Source organism: Trametes versicolor (genome assembly GCF_000271585.1).
Source record: "Trametes versicolor FP-101664 SS1 unplaced genomic scaffold TRAVEscaffold_10, whole genome shotgun sequence".
In the NCBI taxonomy this organism is placed as follows: domain Eukaryota; kingdom Fungi; phylum Basidiomycota; class Agaricomycetes; order Polyporales; family Polyporaceae; genus Trametes; species Trametes versicolor.
This window is the reverse complement of record NW_007360330.1, coordinates 210,107-226,665: the sequence shown is the minus strand read 5'-3', so window position 1 is coordinate 226,665 and position 16,559 is coordinate 210,107. Positions and strand designations below refer to the sequence as shown.

The 16,559-nt window shown below is 53.7% G+C and overlaps 4 protein-coding genes across 4 annotated transcripts; 3 read left to right on the top strand and 1 right to left on the bottom strand.

Annotated features, from left to right (window-relative positions):
- Positions 1 to 2,439: 2,439 nt before the first annotated feature.
- Positions 2,440 to 2,838, top strand: TRAVEDRAFT_50803 (uncharacterized protein; the record flags this gene model as incomplete). The annotated part of the gene is made up of 3 exons (XM_008043714.1): positions 2,440 to 2,502; positions 2,572 to 2,664; positions 2,731 to 2,838. 3 exons carry the CDS (start codon positions 2,440 to 2,442, stop codon positions 2,836 to 2,838), a joined length of 264 nt encoding a protein of 87 aa, XP_008041905.1.
- Positions 2,839 to 6,582: 3,744 nt separating this feature from the next.
- TRAVEDRAFT_50802 (uncharacterized protein) lies at positions 6,583 to 7,841 on the bottom strand (the record flags this gene model as incomplete). The annotated part of the gene is made up of 8 exons (XM_008043713.1): positions 6,583 to 6,687; positions 6,753 to 6,818; positions 6,877 to 7,093; positions 7,143 to 7,196; positions 7,256 to 7,371; positions 7,427 to 7,503; positions 7,558 to 7,621; positions 7,680 to 7,841. 8 exons carry the CDS (start codon positions 7,839 to 7,841, stop codon positions 6,583 to 6,585), a joined length of 861 nt encoding a protein of 286 aa, XP_008041904.1.
- Positions 7,842 to 8,544: 703 nt separating this feature from the next.
- TRAVEDRAFT_50801 (uncharacterized protein) lies at positions 8,545 to 10,193 on the top strand (the record flags this gene model as incomplete). Its single annotated transcript, XM_008043712.1, has 9 exons — positions 8,545 to 8,787; positions 8,853 to 8,916; positions 8,982 to 9,028; positions 9,115 to 9,296; positions 9,374 to 9,527; positions 9,577 to 9,628; positions 9,690 to 9,856; positions 9,970 to 10,044; positions 10,101 to 10,193. 9 exons carry the CDS (start codon positions 8,545 to 8,547, stop codon positions 10,191 to 10,193), a joined length of 1,077 nt encoding a protein of 358 aa, XP_008041903.1.
- Positions 10,194 to 11,252: 1,059 nt separating this feature from the next.
- Positions 11,253 to 16,479, top strand: TRAVEDRAFT_50800 (uncharacterized protein; the record flags this gene model as incomplete). Its single annotated transcript, XM_008043711.1, has 11 exons — positions 11,253 to 11,501; positions 11,563 to 11,626; positions 11,692 to 11,777; positions 11,832 to 12,019; positions 12,076 to 12,088; positions 12,139 to 12,243; positions 12,297 to 12,318; positions 12,384 to 12,402; positions 12,467 to 12,536; positions 12,777 to 12,841; positions 16,101 to 16,479. 11 exons carry the CDS (start codon positions 11,253 to 11,255, stop codon positions 16,477 to 16,479), a joined length of 1,260 nt encoding a protein of 419 aa, XP_008041902.1.
- Positions 16,480 to 16,559: the final 80 nt, after the last annotated feature.

Sequence of the window (16,559 nt, the reverse complement as noted above, 5' to 3'; positions counted from 1 at the left end):
ACCACGCACGTACATATTATTACATGCAGATTCCTCGCGGACCAAAGATTGATTGCTCTGTTAACGTCAAAAGGGAAACATGAGTCTTCCGGACTTGACTTCATCCCGGTGAGCTCATATTCCCTCCCAGGCATCAAATTAAAACCATAGGAGATTGAGGTCTGGGCGCTCAACACGAGGCCGTGTGCTGTGGTGGGCACACTTTGCGCATGGGGTGTCGAGATCCATGGTACTCAGACACATACCATCAGAAGCGTACAAGGTGTAGGCATTGTTTCAATCCCGTCTCCCATGCCCCCTGGTGCCAAGCCCCAGCTCAGCTATCAAAATTCTGTCCTGTTCACAACATCAACGTCACCATGCCCTCTAGTGTACCGTTGATGTGCACTCACCGCGCCTGCCGCCTGCCGCGGTGTGGGCACCGCTCTCGAGCTCAGACCGCCCTGACGCAGACTCCCTGTCAGATACCACGCCCCGACGCCTGCCCCGTGCAGCCCTGAGCCTCCCCGAAGGCCGTCTGGTCGCCCACGCACCACCCCCATTCGCTTGCCCGCGAGTCGAGCAAGGTGAGCCACGATAAGCGGCCCCGACCGAGGGTGCCAAGCCCCACCAAGCATCGGGGTTCAAGGGCAGTACGAAATGCCCGATACGCTCGTCGGGGGTTGCGGCACATACACCACCGCCCACCAATCACACCGCGCGGTACGCGCGGCCCCGACAGTCTAGGCAAGGCCAGTAGAGCGCGGCCCCCGTAGGGGCCCGATCGTCCCGCCCGCCACGCCTTGCACAATGGGTGCATCTTTCACTTCCTATCCTTCCCGTACAGCTCCGGCCCATCCTGTATACATGGGCCCTGAGCTCCGGGAAATTTCACTTTCTCCTACCCCTTCAGAGCTCAAGTTTGCGTTTGCACCTGCGACTGCGACCCCGACTGCGTTCGTGCACCTCCCCCCAACAGTGCCTCGACGCCCTGGCCTACGTCGAACACAGTGAGTACTTCCCGGACGTCACAGCACACCAGTATCCCGCCTTGTGTCGCGTCCGCTGACTAGCGTCCACGCAATCCCCTACCCCCGGGTCAGGAGCGATAAGCTCGCTCGACCCCCTCCCTCCTCCATGCATCCGCGTTTGTAGGGAACTCGGGATTGTACTCAGAAACCCCTGCACACACAAGTCACTTCTCGGGTCTCGTCCTCTCGGCCCATTGACCCCAGCATCCTAGCGGCTGTTACGGGAGGCTTGAGTGCATCACCGTATGGCATCATTCAGGCACAGGTACGTACCACAATAAAGCCATACCGCCATGGTTTGTCTGCTGACTTCATCTGTCGACAGAGCGTGACCCAGAGAATGCTCATGCATATTGAGCAGTCTGTGGAAGATATCTCGGATCTATTTCTTCGAGTATACTTTGTCCTCAATGCCGGCCGTCCGGAAGGAGCAATCTTTAGACATATGGAAGTATCTCCATCATCTTGGGACGAGCACTTCCAGGTGAGCACTGACAGTGACTAGCTGCTCTTCACCGTACCGCTTACGGCCAGCTCGCAGAATTTTCTACGTATCTCGGTCCGTTGTCGGAGGAATCTGCAAGACGCTGTAGCAGTAATGGATGGTGGGTCTCTTTTAGTAGTGTATGATACTTACCACTCAAGGATAGACTCAACCAGCTGTGCTTAGTGTGCCGGGAAACCGTGCTGACTGACATCAGTTGGTCTTCTCTCGCGGATGTGAGGATAGGACTTAAGTCAGCAGAGGAAGTAAGCGGGTCCTCTCTGGCACACTTCGACAGAGTACGACTGAAATGTGCTGTGATATAGCTTATGCGAACCGAGGTCGCTTGCGGGAGGAGTGCTCTCGACGACTTCACGAGATTGGCACAAGATGTATATTCTCTCTGGGATGGACTCGATCTAAAGCCTGTCGGTCGGCCCAGGAGAGCTGGTACCGGCTGGAATATACCTCACTACTGCGGAGTCGTTCGTTTCATGGCGGACCTTCGCGTGTGCTTCAACAGGTGAGAAATTAAGTCGCTGCTTCAAGCTTCGCAGAACTGCTTACGTTGATAATGCTCGCAGCTCTGCCAAGATGTCTCTCTGCCGCTATATGAGCACATTGGGTGGTGTAATAGGACACGTATACGAAGTGGCTTTCATCATATTGTGGGTAAGCGGATCCACGGCGTGCTCCATGTCGTAGCTCATTGAAAATATGAGATAGGGTGTTACCGGGAGACAATCTTCTAGAACGAAAGCTGCCTCCTTAACGCCGAGCCCAAGTTGTACGTTTTATCCCTCACCTTTATACTGCCAAATCGCAGTTTCATTTTCTTCTCCAGACTCCTAATCGCGATATCACGGGTACACATCTCATGGCCAAAGCCAGCCCGTACCCCTCTTGATTTCCGAACCCGACGTGTCGTATACATATCCCGACACAATGAAGGACGATCTGGAACGGGTTGCACTCGAGATCGAGCGCTTTGCGCTTACTTGGTCCGAGGTGCGCACGGAGTAGCGGCATGTATATGCCGCATTTTGTGCTCATGCTTATACTTTCGTGGGTTGGCAGATTTCGGACGAGCAAGAGCGATGGGTTGGGTACTTGGCACGCCGTGCAGAAGATCTGGACTCGGACTCGAAAGTTGCGGATGAATCGGATCTGGTGTGTGGTAGAAGGCCATGGTTAAGGGATCGGACACTGACATGTGCGCTCTCTGGCTACATACAGACCTTCCACAATGAGATCGCGGGGATGTGGGATGCCATCATGAGTATCCGACACACCACCCTTCAGAGGTTGAATGCAGCAGGTAGACGTGACTTTACAGAGTTATAGCAGACTGCGTTCGAGTATACCGTCGTGATATTTCACTTTATTACAGTTGGAGCCGATCGGGATCATATCATGTTTGCTTGAGCATGGATGCCATTTGGTGCAAGAGCATCGTCTCATGTATTGTCGGAACATAGAGGAAAGTGCCGCATACTCCTTTACTGTTGTGCAAAGGTAAGTAGTGCGATACGTTGGGGAACTCGCCCCAGCAGCTGAAGCCGCACATCACAGTCCGAATTGGACGGGCCATTCTGAAGCCTGTGGCACATATAATTCCAGGCACTTGCAGAGCAGCTCGCACATCGCACGTATAAGAAAACGGACGTACAATAGACTTAGCCACGTTGGCGTCCCCGGAACAGACTTCCGAGATTCGTAGTGACGCGAGAAGATTGATTCTCAAGGAGTATAATAGTAGCCTCGGTTGCGTCGACGGACATCGTATGAAGCGGGGAGATCCAGCTCGTCTTGGCCATCCGAACCCATGCAGATCTTTATGGGGCCGAAGTGATGAGGTACGGCACGCGTCTACTCGCTACAAACCGTGTCACTGTATAGTATACTCACGAAAGACATAGTGGGGAGCAGAAGGATCAGCCATGGTAGAGTCGCAACGGTCGTCCCGGCCGGCCTTGCTTTCATACCACAAACATGAACAAACAATCCACCGCGAGAGTCGCCATGCGCGGGTCCCAGTAAGTAGTATGACAACATATTGTCTTCCGTGAAAATCATCAACTTCGGCACCGACGCCTCTCAGTCCTCCAAGACATGCGGCAAGCATTGTGTTCGAGTTAGGGCCCGCCGTGGTTAACCCTTCTCGTCACCGGCCACCGGACTATGTCACTTCGAACAAGAAACGACCATCAGTGCGTCCACCTTCTTGATCATTGACAGGACCTTCCTCCACGAGGGGGCCATGAATCGAGTCGTTTACCGGGGTCGGTTTACCGACATAAGGCGATTTCCAAGAACCCCCTCCCCCCCTCCCCTCCCATATCCAGTAATTTTCCGCATATGTTTCCGACATGACGCTCAAAATGGAAGCTTCAAGCGCCCGTCTAGTATTTCATCATACTTCAGCGTCGTGTACCGTGCTCAGGCATCGCTATATGAAAGAGTTACATAGCTGTGAAGTGTCTGCATGGCGTAGCGTTTGGAACTCATGTGTTCAGCTCGGCGCGTTCAAGGGACAAACCATAACCCTAGCGGAGCAATAATCGAGAGCCTTGGGTCCCGAAGGCTCGGATGACCGACCTTGTGGATTTTCTCGTTCAATATATGCTCAGCTTACTTCCTGAGCTCGCCGTTGGCATAGATAATGGATGTAGACCTGCACAGAGCTCACAAATTCGATACAGCACAGAGGCGTACATCAATCGACATAAGGCCCCCGGGACCCCTCCCCCCCCTCCCACCCCGGGTCACGGCATCTTCCGGTGCCCCCCTCGTGCCTTCCTCGACGTATGAGGGCTGGTACTTATCGACCATTCATCCTGGAAGGTATGACCCGGGTCTGGGATTCCAAGCCTCTTCTCGAATCCTATTCAGGAGCATTGAACGAGCTCGTACCGAAACGGCATCCGAAAGCCTATGTGAGCAGGTTGCTATCGCGGTCTATCCGTGCCGTACTTTTACTCACGCTAACTGCAGACTCACCACTCTGATATGGTCCATCCTCATAACGTTGCGGCATTCCGTGTGCCAAGAGTGTCCCGTCATCGCAGCTATGTTCCCTATCGCATCGCCTGCGCACATGCTCCTACCTCATCATTCTTATCTCGTGCATGATTTGCAGGCCTACGAGCGTCTTCAGGTTCTCATAGAACTGCACGACGAGAGTTTTCCGCGCATTTTCGCGTGTAGGCGACGTGGGGCTGTTAACGAGAATAGTCTGATCCTTTTCCCGAATGGATTGGAGCCCTTCGATCAGAGGTCATGTGAATTGATATTACCAGTCCTGGTCCTGAGCGTTGACATTGCGGGAGTGATTGCTAACTTTCTCTAACTCGATTCAGGCACGCGGAGTGTACACTACACATGCCACGAATCCCTGGTTCATTCTATGCATGACGGACTTCGGCGATCGGTACTCTGCCACATGTGACGCCCTGGTGGATAAGCCCGTAACACCGGTGAGCACCAGACGCATATCCCGTACTTCTCATTATGAGGAGGCAATCGTCAGTCTCTTCAATACGAGTACAACGTCCCGTGCTCATGGGGACGCCACATCCGCGACCCCATGAGCACAAAGTGCAAACTGATCAGGAAGGCCTCGGCACAGAAGCGTTGACCGGACGTGTCTCAACTCCACGACGTACTGCGGCACTCGATAACGAGTTGGCAGCGGCACGCCCTGCGCAATAACGCGCGCTTGCGTCTGGTCAGGAGCCCTCCTGCTATCGCTGCAGGTGTTCGTCTAGCACGATCAAACGCAAACGGACCTTGACAAAGTGAGGCGATCGCTGTTCAGAATGAAGCTACGATCGAGCTATCAGCCGCCCTGACCACACAGTGGCATTTCAAGGGTGATCTCTACGCCGCGTGAACATGTGTCTCGATACTTGAACTCTGATATGGTTGACATTACAGCTGGAAAGAGCCCGTTATGGTGCTTCGCAGGATCGAGAGGCTGCCTAGCATTTTCAAAATGCACGCCCAAACTATCGGTAGTATAGAGCCATCCATATAATTGATGTTGAATTTGAGTGCCATTTGTTGCGACGGTGCATATCTTCATTTGTTCATACTGATTGTGCACATGTGTAGCGCAAGAAGGATATCCTTCGCTCCCATACATGTTGCCGGTTAGGTCTTATACTGTTATAACCTTCTGCTAACGAACCTAAACAATATCCGCATGCACGTCTAGAACAGAGGAGAGACCCCTCGCCCTTGCAACGGCCGCAGTGGTGCGGCCACCTCGACTGGCCGACGGCCTCTGTGATCTGGAACTGCAGAGCCCGTAATAGAAGCGATTACGTATTATTTGTTATCGGTACCAGTTTCCCCTGGATCCCGTCTGCACTTCTTCGCTTCGCCGTTCCTATGTAGTGCTTCGTTTCCTATTGATATCACACGCAGCGACACACGTTCGCTACGAGGCCGGGAACCTCAGTCTGCTGAAGCCTGAGCTTGTATATCGGCCATTCACGAGCCGCAGACGAGCGTAACGCAGGCTCTGCGGTGAAGATATGCCCGAGAACCAGTGGAGGTGAAGGAAGGGCCCTGCAGCACGTACACCAGAGGTGCATTGAAGGGCTCGTTTCCATGCACGTTACACGCCCTTTACGACATTGCACTGGCCGCTTTTTGGGCGCTCCGTTCGATTATTATCCCGGTTGCCAGGCTGTATTTCCTTCCCTGACGTGTCGGCTCAAGCCGGGGAGCCACTGAACACTAATACACCGCAAGGGCACCCTAGGATAGGACTGCGTATTCCTGAACCGACCGACAGATGACCGAGGTTGCGCCTGCAAACATGGAGCTAATTTACCAGCGAACAGCGAGTACCCTCATACATAAAATGTGATCGCATTCTGTACACATGACACCCGTGTGCGCTAGCGGTATAGGAACGGAAAAACTGCGCAGCATGAATACAGTGGGAGATGTACTAGACAGGAGCGTCTGTATAGTGACAAGATATGCGACTGAAGCACTCGAGCGACAACACATGCATACGAGCGACTAAGACATGATGGCATCTTCACGCATCCCGAGTCGCGCGCGACTGACACTGTATCAAGCTCTTGCGTACTCGTTGGTGAGAACCCGAGCGAGCTCCTTCCACTCCTCTCCCCGCGACGCGGCGTTTGCGTGAACTTTCCCCACGGCCTCGGTGTATGACTGTAATAAGTGAAGGCAAGAACTTGATAAGGCGCGCGACGCCTGGTAGGAAATATGCTGCTCACCGGTGACTTTGGAACGTCCTTCACAGCCTCGAGCGCAGCGGAGTACCGCTCGAACTCTGCTGCAAGCTGGAACAAGACGATCAGAACGATGCAACGGCGAACTAGTTGTCATCGCTCAACTCACCTCATCCGCGATCTGTTGGAATACGCCGAAAAGCGGTTTCTGCGCTTCGAGCGAGACCAACGTGTTCTTGATGTTTGTGATCACGTCCTGAGCCGAGTCGGGGTCCTCATTAAAAGTATTCCCTTCCTCAACCTGTCCTCGATTCGGCTCGCCAACCTGGTTGAATCCGTTGGCCGGCCTCGGCGCGAGCATTCCGCCGACGTGGAGTAATGGGGTCCTAAGACACAGTTAAGCAGGATGCGCCTCGTAAATTTGAGATGTCATACCAGAGCAGGTGGTATACAACCGCTTGGATTGCGGCTGATGTAGACCCTAGCCAACTGACAGGTGAACTACGCCAGTCAGGATCATCGCCGTAGAGTTGTGGTCGGTAACGTACCCCTTCAGTTCAGCCCTTCCTGCGTGTGGTGACAGCGAGCTCAAAAATTGACTGACAGCGCGCTTGAGGGCCTCCAGCCGAACCTCGAAGTCGTTCGGAACGGCGCCCGAGACAGACTAGTGAAGAACATGTGAGTTGGCTGACGGGCACAAATGTATTCTGTTTTCATACCTTCTTGAATGTCACCAGTTCGTGCACAACATCAGCACTTTCCGCTCCCTGGAACGCACTGAGTAATGACGTGTACACTGGCGTCTTTCATGAGTTGCAGATGCAGACTTGACCGTGACGGAGGGGCTCACTGTTCATGATCGCAGACAACTTGGTCGCCGCAGTTCGTGAGTCGTCGACAACCGCTTCGTAATCCTCCCTGGGACGGTGTATGAGTTGCGGCTAGTGCTATCAGACAGGTGGAGAAACATACCTTGAGAAACTGAGCCCATCGTTGTTCGAGCGTGCTGTCGTATTCAAGGTGTTCAGCGACCTGCCACTTTATGGAACGGAAGGCAGGAGCCAAGGCCTGTGTGAAATATGCGATGCGACGGATAGTATTGCAGTATCCGGCGAGGGGTCTTTGCTTGGACATGTTGAGAGGAACGTTGTGAGGGGAGGACCACCCGCACACGAAACGCGGGAAGTTGGGTATATATGCCGGAAGGGAAGCCTGTCCAACGTGGTGGAACACTTCGGCGGATGTGGCCCGCGAGGGTAGTGGTAGAAGGGAAACGCACGGAGCGGAAGCGATGCGCTGGCAGAGTGAAGGTTGACTGTAGCGTGCCCGTAAATAATTACCACATCTCAACACGCGTGCCAGGCTTCAAACGCTAATTTGACGTCCAAATGTGGGCGACGCGACGTGCGGAACAGCCCGGATCTCTCTCCGGATCTCTCACGCTAGTGCCGCAGTTTCATGAGCGGACATCGTTCGAACATCTGTTCTAGCAAAACGCGCACCTCTCAGGTTTGTTCAGGCGCCACCATCGCGGAGACGAATCGTGAGTGAGTGTTAAGTTAATCAATGCCAGCGGCCCTTATTTGAGTATGTTTGCTCCGGGATACCCGTACGACGGCGCTTCCAGGCGCCTGTTGTGGTTGGGTGTGCAGCGCCACTGCGCCCTATCTATGCAGGCATATGCAGCCCCACGGCCGGCGCGTCCAATCCCTGCCACTTTCGCACCTCTATTCACAAATTAACTCTGCTTATTTTAAACGTCCTTGGCCCGATGACGACTGAAGTAGGCCACGAACGAACATGCGTCCACCGACGCGCTGCTTCCCCTCCTACTCAGATGTCCCTCGACAGTCCGCTCCCTTCTCCGGGTCTTGGTCAAGCTACTCACCTAAATGTCGCCCTGCAAAAAGACAGTATCGGTGAGATGATCAAGCAAGAGATTACCCAGCTTCGCCAGCACATCGGAACTATCAGAGAGCTCTTCCGCAAGGTTGTCGGACCTCTCGAGGAATTCGACGATGAGTACTTGGGATCTGATCCTAGTACGCAACTCGCGCCGGAATGGGAAAGCCTTCAAAAGGTATATCCTGCCACGTACTTGTGTTGCATGTCGCTGGCCTTGACCTGTTTACTCGTTCCATTCAGCTCTTTGACGCCTGCGTCGACAACAGCCGGCACAGCGCCGCCGCCGCAACCACTATGATGCGCGGTGAGTACCTCTATTTCATGATGCCGATCTGTTCGCGATTACTGACTCTGCATCAATTTGGAAAGCGTACGCCGACGCAGTTCTGGGTAGTGTTGGGAGGATCAACTGCGATGTTCGGGCGTTGTTGGACCAGATCGAGATGTTCAAGGAGGCATGCCCATTCTCTAGAGGACAGACAATATGCTCACCAGTGTCCAGAAAATTGAAAAGCATACGCGTGCTGCCCAGCAAGCCCGTGCAAACTTCAAGGACCTGGGGGAAAACGTGCAGAAGTTCGAGCGGAAGATCAAGCGCACCGTCAAGCGCTTGAACATCCCCATCGACGCAATTATGATCAAGACCTGTGAGAACATCGGAAATCTCAAGCAAAAGGTCGCAGCGTACGTGTCTTGTTGTTCAGGATATGTTTACCTGATACGCTCGCTCACAATCGCGGTCAGTATATCTGACAAGGTAGGACAGCAGTCATCACGTTCAGCTCTCAGACGGCCGATCACCCCGCGCAGATAACGGATCAAGAGTCAGGTTTTCTGGCGAAGATGGCCGCGTGCGCCCCTAACGCTGCGCAGGTGCTGTGTACCCTATCACCCATGGCTGCATTGAGGGCGATGGTAAGTTGTACATATCCTTCCTCTGAACGCGGCTGATGCCAGGGCAAAGCGGGTTGCCTGTGTCGGACCAGCAACCAACGAGGACACTCAGCGTGAACGAGGTAAGCCGCTATGTATCTCACCGGGTTTTAGTGTGAAGTGCTTACCTCGGGGGTATACTAGCGCAAGCGGAGCTAGAGCAGTGCGCTGCGCAGATGCCCATGCTACTCGAACGGAACCGCATCCCACCGGCGCTTCGTCCTTACTATCAGGAGTGGTGGGCCAACACTCAAGAGGATATCCACGCCGTGTCCAAGCGCATCGAGGCCATCGCCAGGATCTGGGATCATGTGGGTCGCATTCCCTGTCCCTACAGTGTCCGTGCGCTCCACCCAGGACGCATCATGTTCTTCTCCCCATTTATCTCTTACCGCTGACTCACGTCGTCGTTTTCTCATAACAGCTGCACGTTGACTTAACCGAACTCGAGACGAACTTGGAAGTATGCTCCATGGAAGAGAACGTTTCTCAGTCTATCGTAGGTCCCTGCCGCCCCGCTGATGTTCACATTCTTCGCTGACACCTGAAATACAGTTTCTCATGGAGAAGATTGACGTCAGTCGCACCGTGTTCAGCCGGCTCACGGAGTGTTTGGAGCTTTACGCGCACCAAGTATCGCTGTATTAGGGGGCGCGTCAGCCCCAGGTCTAAAGAGGCGATTGGGTTCGAACTGTGAGCAGGAGATCAGCGAGATCATGGACCTAGCATACCTGCATGAAAATGTACGAGTGTATCTGTAGCCGCAAATCTATAACTACGCTGCTAGTAGAGATATTTTCCTACGTCCGATACGGACGGGGTCCTCCGCGTATCGTATATGCATGGTATAAATGAGCGGGTGGACTTCCGAGAGCACGGGTCTCGAATAACGAGCGTCCATATAGCCTTTCGAGAATAAACACTTGAGTATGAAGCGAATGGAATGAGCATCGTGGTGGACCGTGAAGCAGGGCTAGCCCACCTTCTGTGTCAGCGGAAAGAGTTCCTGCCCAAATAATGAGATGGATGCCTCTAAGTTCATTGGCAGTGTGCTCGTGGTGGACCAGACCGGCGCTCATCACGAAGTCGGATCGAGTCTGCAGCAGTCAGGCTTATGTAAGAGGGCGACTGGGGATACGTAGACGATTTCTGCGGATGTGGTCGGTGCCGGTGAAGATCCATCCATAGAACTACCCCTGAGCTCCTCCATGTTTGTGGAAACGTCGGAAGAGGAATGGGGTGAGAGCTATCAGACGTTCTCGGCCAAGGCGGTGCCGTCTAGAAGAAGGTGGTCGCCTTGAACGTTTCCAAGTTGCAAATAAAGTTCGGATATAAGAACCGCACGGTAGTGTTAGAGTATGGACATGGGTCACAATTTCTCCGCGTGCAGTGTTGCAATTTCTGTCTATGTGCTGTGTTTGTCCGTACTTGTGGTTTCGAACACTGAGAAGCGGAGAAAAGCGAGCGGCGTTGGCGTCACTTGTATATTCTGCTCAGCATACTGCTGCAAGTGTCCTTAGTCCGGTATTCGGGTTGTACGTTTGCGCCGAGTATTGGGGGCTGTAGTATTCAATAAATGAACTGAAAACCTTCTAACGGAGGACGTCTCGTTTCGGCTAGAGACATGCCGTACCTCGTCGGCTCCCGACTCCATATAAAGCTGCGTCGATACGGGCGGACGAAATTCAGATTTCCCCACTTCCTACGATGTCTAGTCCCTCCCCACTCGCTTCTCTCTCTGGGCCGGAAGCATGTACTCGCACAATCGCCTATTACAATAGCGCTGATGCTGGCGAGGTGATCTCCAAGGACATCGATCAGCTTCGCAAGAACATCGTTATTATCAATGGGCTCTTTGACAAAGTCATGCGCCCACTTCAGGCGTTCGACCATAAACACGCCAAGTCTTCCAACTCCGAGGGTGCGCTCGCGCCCCAGTGGGCGGACTTCCGCACGGTATGTTCCATCTGTTTATGTCTCGCTCGGCATACACGAGTGACCATCAACCCTTCTACAGCGATTCAACAAGTACGTCGACAAAAGCCGTGACAGCGCCGCAGCCGCATCAACAGTCATGCATCGTAGGCTCCCCATCTATTTTTTTTTGCTTTCAGGGTAAATAACCTATGATCCGTTTGATTTTCAGTGTATGCCGATGCGGTCTTGGGCAAAGTAGGGGACCTCAAGTGCAACAGTCAAGCCTTGGCGGCGGAGATCAAGATCTTTCAAGAGGTAAACATTGTTACTGCATGCGACATGACGATGTTTTAACGCGTCCTCTACTAGAAAGTCCAAGAGCATATCTCCGCTACGGACGCCGTTCGCGACGATTTCCGCCAGATCTCCCAGGACATCGGTGACTTCGAGCATAAAGTCAAGCTCACCATGAACTTGAACAGCGGCGACGAGCATCTCACTGAAGACATGAACACGGCTTTCGAGAACATAGAAACTTTGAAAGAGAAGATTACCATGTGAGTTTAGTGTGATCGTATTGTCAGTGGCGGCACTCTCACACCATGATCTTAAGCATACCCGACGAGGTATAAGTGCGGCGCATATCACACATGCATGGATTCTCACTGTTACACAGGATTCTAAACAGGAATCGACGTATCTGGCCATGGCGGCCACGCTGGCCCCTCGCGTTGCCAAAGCTCTACTTACGCTGTCACCCACGGCCGCTATATACGCATTGGTGGGTCGTCTGTCTCATCCGATTATCAAGCACTTCTGATAGTAGAGCCTTAGCAAGCCGTCTTCGGACCATCAGGTAATTGACAGCTCGTTCTCACTCTCCTATTGCTGTACTCACACGCTGCGACTTGTGATCGGAAGTACAACCAGAGAGTGCGAAGTACGTGCTTAAGTGGCTCTTCCTTAGAGCGGTGTATTCTCTAATTACTCGACCTGCACTGTAGGAGCACCGTTCTGCGAGACATAGGCAACGTCGCGAAGCGCATTCAGGCTATAGCCGATATCTGGCACAACGTAAGTCAATTACCACCTTGTGAGGCGCTGCACCTACCAAGGCACTTGACGCATGTCATCCTGAGCTAGTAATCATACCCTTTCTCCCTTAGCTCCGGGTCGACTTGATAGCCCTCGAAACAGATCTGGGCCTCTGCTACGGGAGTAACATCGTTGTTGCCACTTCCCCTCTACGTCTCCTGACATGCACCAACTTTCCAATTCTTGTACCAATTTCTAACGTCAAACCTCTGCCATTAGTTCCTGATGAAGAAGATCGAGGCTAGCCGCACAATGTTCGTGCGGTTGACCGAATGCTTGGATTTGTACGTGCGGCAGGTCCCAAATTGATCTCCGCGACGGCCCGAGAACAGGAGGTCTGTATCACGTAGTACAACTACGACAATTGCGGCGCCCATCACTTTGGTCCAGGTTTCACTTCTGTATGGTTTTTGTTCGTGCGGTTGTGCTCGATTGCAAGCCGCGATATGATCTGAGGCTGGTGTCTAGTTGTATACGTTTTCATCTCCAATGTTGTAACATATAGTATCCCTACGCGAAGTGTATCTTGTCATTCATCCACGCCGCGGTCTGTCTCCAGCTGTCCCCAAAATTTGCACCGCACCGAATTCCTGTATTTCTATCAGTTTGCAGAGGCCACCCACGTCCGCCAATAAGCTCTGCACTCGTCACTAAGATTGCCTCTACTGTCCTAACTGGCTCGGGTTCGGAGGACCCTCTGGGCAGTCCGTGTGTGCGTTCTGCTTACTCGGCAGCGCTGGAGGCGGAGAGCGTCGAGCTCATTCCCAAACAGGCCATCAACGCCATTGCAAAGTGACTACTTCTAAATCCCGGGCGCGAGGGGGCGATAGTACACCGGCCGATCGTGGCTGATATGTGGCACGGGATACGACTCTGGCAGCGAGAAGGCTTTGGGATAGGTACCCTGCATGCTCTACTTCCTGCTGGAAATTGTGAATTCGAGCGGTGAAGGACACGAAGTGAGCAGCGAGAAGTGGGTTCCGCGATGGTGAGTCTGGGATTATTGATTGCGTGGGCATATCGCTGATGATCGTGCAGGTCGCCGCGGTAAATGGCTTAGTCGTGTTCCTTTGCCGTGTACTGCGTGGAACGCGGTATTCCGAAGGATATCTCTTCCGAGCCCGAGCGTCTCGCCCGACGGACGATCTCAAGCACCGATGGTGCATCATACACTTGCAGGGGAGTTCACACGCATCGCAACCTAGGTGACGAGTGTGTTGTGATTCAGGCTTGGGCGAACACGCAGAAGAACTTACTCTAGCTCAAATGTACGCATATAAAACAGGATTAATTTGGCGGCACTCGTGGCTATCTGGCTGCGGCGGCCAGCAGACTTCAGCCCGGACGCAACTCCCATACTCCTGTCCGCACGATCCACTTCTCCCCGTACGCCATCCCACTCTGCCCTCAGCACACCATCTCTCATCGTCACCTGCCTGGTTGGACCCAACGTTTTGTGCGCAGGTGCCGCTTTTGACGTGGCTGCTCCCCCTGAGCCGTCCGGACCATCCTCACCCACAAGACGTGTTACCGGGAGTGGAAAATCATGCCGCGTTGATTTCACTTCCGTGTCGGTCCCTACAAGACCGTATCAAGTTGTGACGAGCTCCGATATCCAGTGAGCATCCGCTCTATGGCCCGCCTACCTGTAGCAGGAGTCCAGCGGGCTCACAGAACGGTAAAAGCAAATTCTCCAAGCACGCAAAGACTTCACGCGCATTTTAGCATCCGACAGGACCGGGCCGGTTGCATCTCGCGGAACCTGGCTGATAGCTCAGTTGCAAAGGATGATGACGAGCATTTTTTTTAGATGTGCCCAACTGACCGCAAAATTTTTGTAGTGCACGATAGTTCTTGATAGCAATGTAGATGAGCGGCATGTCGTCTTAGTAGCTACGCCGCTGCAAGAATACGCCGGGCAACAACTAGATGCGGCGTACAGTATAAAAGGGCCTGGCTGGGGATGGACGCAGGTGGTAAGCGGCGCACTTGGAGTGCATCGATAAATAGACGGGGACTCGTACTCATTTTCCAGTAGATATCAGTATATATAGCCCGGACGCACTTCACCGAACCCTACGCCGCCTCGAGAAGCCGCGCGCTCAGGCGGGGGCACGGCGCGGGCGGGAGAAGCGCGGCCACGTGACCGTGTGACTTCGCTTGACAGGCCCCGCACCTCTTGGCCCGACGCGCATGCTCTCTCACTCGACTCTTCCGCCCACCACCGCTTCGATTCAACTTCACCTGCCTCTAGCATGGTATCGTCAAAGATTCGGGGATCAATGATGTCTGCACGAAAAGCCATCATGCTTGGGGACTTCGTGAGTCGCATCGCTCATTACGGCAGCGGCGGGAGCTTCTTACCGCAGCGTTAGACGTCGATGACTCACCAGATGACGTAGGACCTGCCCTTGAGGATTGAGCTTGAACAAACCCATCGAAAAAGCACCCGCCAGACAGGCCGGCGCAAGGCTCCCCACGTACCTGGTCTGGCGACACACGTACCAGCAATACCTGCTTCCCTCACGCTGCGGCCTCCTCAATATACACTCCTCGCTCGCGCGTTTCGGTCGTCCTCATCGTAGCACGTACCTCTGAAACTGTTGGTGAGTGCTACAATACCTGTGCGATGTTGATTCACTTATCCACAAACACCTAGCGAAGTTGTATTCAGACGCTGGGACCCGTTTCTACCGTACTTCGTTTCTACCGTACTTTCTCTGCCACCTACCTCACGAACAAGAACCTCATCGACGATCTCCGGACAGCGCTCACCAAGAACCTGATTCCGGAACTCCTGTGTACATTCACTGCCTCGGTTTCCAACAAGAGCGAGGCGGGCCCCATCCTCGCAAGTGGAGTGTCGTTCTGTGGATCCAGCGCGCAGGCGCGTTGCCGCACCGAACAAATCGCTGAACCCATTTCAGTCCTGGCGTTCGCGATAAAGTTTGCATCTTCTGAAATATTTCCCAACAGGCTCTGCTACCAGCCATGCCGCATCGCCATCATGTAGGATCTTGAGCAACGCGAGAAGCTATATCCCTTTCGCAGCGGGCAACTCGCACCCTGTTCGCTACTCGACCAGGGGAAGCTCACACAGGATTTCCACGAGGGCGAGTAGCGCTACGTTTGGGCTCACAGAGGGACACATGGTGAGTGGACTGCTCATCGTGGCATGGATGCGCTCTGAGCTAACGCCGACGCAGTGAAACGAGCACAACTGGGCCGTGCGACATAGAAGTGTCGCAGGTCCGAAGACACATACACCGCCCGCGCCTTTGCTGAGATGGTTTACAAGGTACGTTTTGGCACTCGTCTGTCTTGCCCTAGATGTTGTAATGCTCGGGCAGGTTGTATTTCTACCTGCGTGCAGCAAAAGACCGCTCCCATTCGCGTACAACATGCTCATGCTCAACAGTGGGGCCGGGTGGAAGAATCCATAGTTCTGAGAGGGCATTCTGCAACAACGTCGCAATCGACTTCATCGGCCTTCGGGGCGCTCCCTCTACCTGCGTCTGTTGACTCTCACACAAACTGTCTTAGGTACTTCGTCGCGCCTGCGGGAAAACTTCTGCACGCGCTCTCGTTCGCGTTTTTGTACCGCGAAACTCGGGTGTTCCGCCAGGCGGTTGCGCTCGACGGGGGCCGCGTGCGCTTCAAAGCAGGCCGGCACCGGCTTCTCAACAAGAAACTCCTTGAGCAAGCCAAGCACGGGAGGTATATGGACAAGGCGAACATAGAGTACGCGATGCACGTCGTATTGCGCAAGCCCGGCATCGCGGGGACGCAGAAGCTTCACGGGGACAAGAAGCCGAACGGGCTGAAGAACGAGCGTCAGTACGAGCGGATTTACAATCGCACGGATGACCCTCACGAAGGTATCACGGACGTTCTGAAGGTATGGGGTGCCCGATGCCACTAGTACTGGGGTGTGTAATCCTTCCTGGTTTTGCGGGGTTCAGCATAGGCCCACGTGCTACGAGTACAGATATTCATAATTTC